Source organism: Monopterus albus, unplaced genomic scaffold (genome assembly GCF_001952655.1).
Source record: "Monopterus albus unplaced genomic scaffold, M_albus_1.0 scaffold133.1, whole genome shotgun sequence".
NCBI classification, from domain to species: domain Eukaryota; kingdom Metazoa; phylum Chordata; class Actinopteri; order Synbranchiformes; family Synbranchidae; genus Monopterus; species Monopterus albus.
The window spans coordinates 1,348,441-1,354,731 of record NW_018128013.1 but is presented as its reverse complement, the minus strand read 5'-3'; the positions used below and the strand labels follow the sequence as shown (position 1 = coordinate 1,354,731).

Here is a 6,291-nt window from a genome sequence, read left to right as displayed (position 1 = left end):
GCCTCTAGAATGGTTGTGTAGTCTGTTCTCTTTGTCTCCATGGTGTAGAGGAGGTTGTGTGGCTCAGATCCTGTATGATTGACTGCACATGGAAGTTTCCTGGTGAATCATATCCTTCATACATGCTTATATTCTATCTAGAATTTTATCATAATGATTGTCCACACAATTTTGCACTACTCTTGACACATAATACAGACTGCATGTCTTTCTCTTCTGCCTTTTCCCTATCTGACTGGGGTCATCTAATGACAGAGGATGCAGTGTGCCATGCAAATGTTAAAGTCCCCCGAGGCAAATTTATGATATTGGGCTATATAGACAAAATTGACTTGACTTGACTATATCAGTGTTTCCTGACCATTTTGTCTGATGTTGCTCTGCAGCCCTGTCAGATTAAACAGTTCCATTCCATCATGTTCCAAATACTGTATGTTAATTTAAATACCTTTTAAACTGAAAGTTATTTAACACTAATTATGTAAAAGTGTTTTTGTTCTTACAACTGAATTGCTAGTGTTTGTGTCAGTTTGGCAGTATGCAGAACAAACCAATGATGAATCTGTAGGTGGCTTTGGACCAGCAGATAGATTTAGATGGACATCTAATGGTTAATTTATACTTCTCTGTAAATATGCATAGGCATCAATCTGTACCTGTCAAAGTTCTTCTCTAAGTTGGACTAATTTGCAAAGCATTCTAAGTCTACATGGCCACCTGATGGTTTGTCAGGACAGAAACCTGGCACCACCTGAAAGAAAGAAAGAAAAAGAAACTCAAATTTTATTTGTATAGCGCCAAATCACAACAAACGTTATCTCAGGACACTTTACAAAGTAAGGTCTAGACCTGACTATTATCACTATGATTATAGAGGAAAACCCAACTCACCTTAGTCCAAAACAGCTAGAGCTTGCTTATGCAGTACAATGTTTCATGTTGTATTAGCATAAAGAAATGTTTTTAGTTGAAAAGTAAAGAGGGTGAACTTGTTTTCAGGATGAGCTTTGTGGATTGGAGGTGATGGTGTGGTTAGCTGATAGAACTGTCTTGGTCAGGGTCAATTAAAGAAACCACATTAAACCAAGTGATATCATAGAGACAGAAGAAACAGAAGGGGTGGTAAATGTGTGTGTCCTGGGTGTGTGGTGCCTTTCATTGATTGACAGAGGCAGATGCTGCAACAGCTGAGTCTTAGCACAAATACAGTATAAAGGTTATTGCTATTAATACACATGAGCATACACACACATTGCATCTAAACTCACATCACTGTTGATACTTTTACTTCATGACTTTTCTGTAACCTCAGCACTGCCACTGCTGCTCACCTTTCTCTCAGCCTCTGTCTTTACTATGAATTAAGTGTTTAGTCAGAAACCCTGTGATATCCTCATTAACACCAAGGAGCCAGTGTCACTGGTTCAATCTTCATTGTAGGAGTAATGTGACACCTTCAAGGCCCAGGAGGCATATGACGAAGCGAGAACACATTCTGTATTGGTGTGTGTTTGAGAGGGTGTGTCAGTAACAGGCAGAGGAGCAGAGAAGCTACAGTTATTGTGGAGATAGTCTGAACAGGGAAGATATTCTGAAGCTACAACTTTTGAAATTTCCTCAGTATATTCCATACAGCAGTGGCCACTGCATTTCTGCTGAAGCTATACAGAGATAGCCAGTGACAGTGACTGCACAACAAGAGGAAAGCGAGAAGAAGACACTTGGAAACCTGCTATACAAGGTCAGAGAAGACTGCTGTTTAACTCACCTCTCTGCAGCCACAAGAAAACCCAGCCAAACAGCAGTTGTGTGTTTTAGAAAACAGCTGCATTGTTGAAGCGTGGAAACAAATAAACTGAAGGCTGCCACTAGCTACCGTGCACTAAAGCTACTAGCAGATACATTCAACTGTACTGGGTCAGTGATGTGAATGTAGCTGAATTTCATATGGCTGTGGAATGTAGAGGCCAGCTTTGATTTCAGGCAAATCACTCAGTACAACTATAAGCTGAACATTAACAGCTAACTGAATCCCACTGATAGAAACTATTTTTACTGCCCAGCCAGTAGCTTTGATTTTCTGCAGGATCTGGATTAATCAGCCATCTTTGAAAAACAGTTTGTGTAGATTGATCAGCTCCAACCAGACTTCTAGTAAAGGTGCTTTTCATATTTAAGATCCAGTCAGAGTTGTGGTTCTGGGTTGAGATGTTTCTCAACACAGTGCTGGTGGTCCTGACAGACCTGGCAGCCCAGCTCTTGGGTCACACCATGTTCCGGCAGCACTTCCACCTGTTGCTGTCTGCAGTGGTGATGTTCGGTCCTGCTCTCAACCTCTGGGTCTCCCGCCACAGTATCTTTGCCAAGAGAAGCCACTTCCTCTACAGGTGAGACTGCTTCCTGTTCACTTTTCTATGTTGGACCAGTGGTGCCATTGTGCCATGGAATTGCATCTACCTGTCTCTGACCAAACAGTACTACAATGCAGGTCTGCATCCTGCCTATGTCTGTGTTAAATTTACTAAAAGAATATGACCTCTTACACTTCTACAAACTTTGGTCGATTTGTTTAAACCTGAAGCATACCTGAACATACTTGGCCAATAAATCTGATACTGATTCTGATTTTGAAATGCCGAGTTGGAGCCATTAGTGGATGCTAGTCTTCTGATGGTGTAAGAAAATAAGTTTTACACCAATTTGTCAGTTATTGACAGAGTGGTGTTTCACTACTACACAATTTTCCCTCTCATCACTTCCCCTCTCCTCAAAACTAATGTTTCCCCTAAAACTTTGTTTCTCATCACTCCTCTGCTTCTTCCAGGATGTTCCTGCACTCTGGTTGGGGCTGGACCTGCATCTTTGTTGGCAGCTTTGTTTTCCTCCTCTCCTTTACCATCCGTCGTTCCTTCGCTCTCTCTGTCCGTCACCTCTCCAGGCTCGGAGTGGCTAGTGTACTATGGCTTGTTTTCTGCAAACTCCTGGACCTTCTGGTCAATGCCACAGGAAGCTGTTATGAACCCTTATTCACTGAACCAGAGGTAACCAACGGCCAGCCCCTGTTGGTGTTAAGAGAAGGCGAGAGCAAGTCTGAATGCCTAAAAGCTGGGATGTTGTGGAGAGGTTATGAAGTTTCACAGGATGTTTTCCTACTCTGTCTTTGTTGCCTGCTATTGGCAGAGGAAACAGCCGTGTTTGGTCCTTACCTGAGTTTGGGAGGGATCTCAGATGCTCCTCTAAGGATCCTCTTCCTGTTATGTGTTCTTCTACTCGGGCTCTGGATCTTTCTGCTGCTCTGTCTCTTAGCTTATTTCCCTCAGTTCCCCACCCAGCTACTAGGAGGTGCCCTAGGCTGTCTGAGCTGGAGGGGACTGTATGAGGGGTGGTACCGCCTGGGGCCCAGCTGGTACTGCCCCGGGAGGCCTGGGCTGGGACTGCTTAAGACAAAATCCAGTAGTACTGAAGCTGATGACGCACAACTGAGTCACAACCACTGTAATTAATAAATAAATTATAACCAACTTCAAGGTGTACTGTTTGGAGAGGACTGAAGATTCTGTAACAAAAAAAAAGTCAATTTGGGGCATTTTGGTTGACATTTAACATAAGCAGTTGAAACTTTGAACAATCAAATGGAGAAAACTGGCTTTCAAAATGTATCCACATGGTTTTTTCTATGTCAGTGGGGTCATCAATATACAGTACTTGTTTTCAGTGAGTCACAGTAGATGACATGAAACAAGTCTGAATTTAGGACAAGTTACCTTTTATATGAAGACTGGCAATGTTTTAGAAACTCTGGACTTGAGCCCACAGGTGAGAGTTTGATTTCAATTTAGAGAAAAACTGAAGAGCTGAAATGATTCGATGGATGTGACTTAACATCAAAATTACAATACTAAAAAAGTTAAAATAAATTGGATAATGAAAGACCCCAATATTGTAAAACCCATTAACAAGATATAGCAGTAGTAAGACTGACAGACAATTATCTCTAGCAGTGCCTCGTTTTGCATAAAGACCAGTTTCTGAAAGCATCTTAACAAAAAACAAGTAAGAGACATTGTTTGAGTTTGGTTACATTTTTTATGTGCTTTGTGTCCTAAGACTATTGCCGTGCTTATCAACACATAAAAATGTAATTGTTTAACTTGGTCCTCATTGCAAATCTCCTCCATTTTCATGGAACTATTACATAAAACATCAACTGTGATGTGATGGATTTGCCATTTACAATATTCTCATGTTTCCAAATGAAGAGGAATTTACATGCTGTGTGGAGTAACATTTCATTCTTCACTTCTCTGTAAAGAAAGGAGAGAAGACCAATTTCCTCTGTAACTTGTATTTTTGATAAAACATCTCCAGAAAGAAAACCCTTACAGGCATCAGACAGCAGGGAATTAAAGCTGCCTTGACATGTAGTACCTCACAAAAACATTGCATACAGTTTAAGTATAAGTATTGAAAGGTTGTATCAATTGTCTATTATACAAAACCACAAAGCTGGAAAACAGTGATAAGCCCCATTTCTGGTTGATTTTCTCCATACGTAGATGATGCTAATTAAATAAGATGTAAAGATAATGTTTATCAGAAAAACAAAAAAGAAAAATTCAATCAAAATGAACAAGATAAGACAGACTGATTTATTGTATATACATTAAAAACATGACCACTCTGGACTGAAGTACATGGCAAATGACATTAACGGCATATTATTTATCTATAGTCTTCAGAGGACAATCTCTTTAAGAGTTGGGGCCATATTCAATTTAGCTTTTGCTAGTGTGACTACTTCAGCATTGATCAACAAAAATAAATGACAGTGGTGTAGATTTCTCTGTGGCATTAAACGGTGACTTACAGACACACAACAGTTTGCCATGCTATAACTACTGTGCCTGTCATCAGCAAAGACAACTTCAACACTTTATCCCTACACTTGAAGCGCTACTGTATAGCAAGGTTTAAACTAAACAGCATGGACTACACTGCAATTTCTTTTCTTTTCAACTTCTGATTTCTGACCAACCCTCTGTATGTTACCAATATGGTAAACACTGAAATCAAGTGAATGTTTGCGTATTTGAAGAGGATCAAGTACATTTGTGGTCAGATCCCGTACTGAGACAGTAAGCTGAAGTGGCCTTTATAAGGGGTGAATGTAAGATGACAGGGGAGTAGAAAATCATGAAAAAAATTTAAATATTCCACAGTTACGTGGGAATCAGAAGAGAAGTTATCAAGAGGGTGAAGGGATGGGGGAGTCAACAGAGTTCAGGGGTTCCCAGTGGCAGTTCATCATGGCGTCGTAAAGCTCCTCGCTGCGCTGCATAAAATCCTTGTTCCACTGCTCCACGTCACATTCGGGGATGGGCTCTGCAAAACAGCCCCAAGAAATGACTCCAACACATTGTGACATCAGACCAAACCTGGAGTTGTAGGTGTAGTAAATAATGCCTGTGAGCTACTACAAATTCCAAACTGACCATTCTGGCATGGTCAGAGATCAGATATGAATCACTGTATGTGCAAGTGGCCCATGTCTGATATGAGCATTTCATTTGGTCTGTTCACACTTGCATAAAAAAGAAAATCTGATTTGAGTAACTTCAGCTTGTAATATGACCACAGCTTAAGCATCCATTTTTAACACAATGTTCATGACACAAGCATATAATATATAGTAACAGTGGGAGGAGAAGATTATGTAATAGGAAGCAGGATCTTGCCTTCTGCATTGTCATCCTCTGTATCATCAGTCTCCTCATGACTCTGCTGGGGACACAGGTGAAACTTTTTGTGAAACTGACAATATATGCTAGATGAAAACAAGCAATGTGGCACACAATCATGGTACAAGACAAGAAAACACCTACAGTATGTTGGGGGTTAAAGTTAGAATTTCAACATTTAGAATTTTAGTATTTTGCCATTTCAAGCTTAAAAAAAATATGGTAATCTTAATTAGTGCTTTTATATTCACTAAGTAACCAGGTTAATGAATACTCTGCAGCTTCAGGAAGGTTTCTGCTTTCACTTTTTTCATGTTTTATTGTATAGTAGGTTTAATTTTAAATTAACTAAATTGCTATTTATAAAATGTCAAAGCATTTTTTTAGGCAATGGTGTTAAGAGTTTCCTGTACCTCTACAGCTCCTGACATGTCAGTGGACATTGGTGGCATCCCCAGGGGAGGGGGAGGCATCATGTGGCCTGGTGGAGGGTATCCATAGGGTCCGTAGTTGTAGCTGTAGCCCATGGTGTAGCCACTATTGTAGGCCGCGC

The 6,291-nt window shown here is 40.4% G+C and overlaps 2 protein-coding genes across 2 annotated transcripts in view; one reads left to right on the top strand and one right to left on the bottom strand.

Moving 5' to 3' along the window:
* The first annotated feature begins 1,716 nt into the window (after positions 1–1,716).
* On the top strand, positions 1,717–3,503 carry fitm1l (fat storage inducing transmembrane protein 1, like). Its single transcript, XM_020613389.1, has 3 exons — positions 1,717–1,741; positions 2,179–2,387; positions 2,825–3,503. The coding sequence occupies exons 2-3, from the start codon at positions 2,209–2,211 to the stop codon at positions 3,501–3,503; spliced, it is 858 nt and encodes a 285-aa protein (XP_020469045.1). The 5' UTR covers positions 1,717–1,741; positions 2,179–2,208.
* Positions 3,504–4,104: 601 nt separating this feature from the next.
* trnau1apb (tRNA selenocysteine 1 associated protein 1b) overlaps positions 4,105–6,291 on the bottom strand; it is a 10,211-nt gene continuing 8,024 nt past the window's right edge. The window contains exons 8-10 of the mRNA XM_020613388.1: positions 6,152–6,278; positions 5,736–5,781; positions 4,105–5,382 (exon numbers count right to left, since the gene is read on the bottom strand). Of these exons, the coding sequence (XP_020469044.1) occupies positions 5,246–5,382; positions 5,736–5,781; positions 6,152–6,278 (310 nt within the window). The 3' untranslated portion in view covers positions 4,105–5,245. The remainder of the gene's footprint in view (positions 5,383–5,735; positions 5,782–6,151; positions 6,279–6,291) is intronic.

Bases quoted from the DNA above. Each gene is read 5' to 3' on its own strand.
- fitm1l (XM_020613389.1), top strand. From the start codon at position 2,209: ATGTTTCTCAACACAGTGCTGGTGGTCCTGACAGACCTGGCAGCCCAG. The intron at 2,388-2,824 runs GTGAGACTGCTT...TGCTTCTTCCAG, and splicing joins AGAAGCCACTTCCTCTACAG to GATGTTCCTGCACTCTGGTT.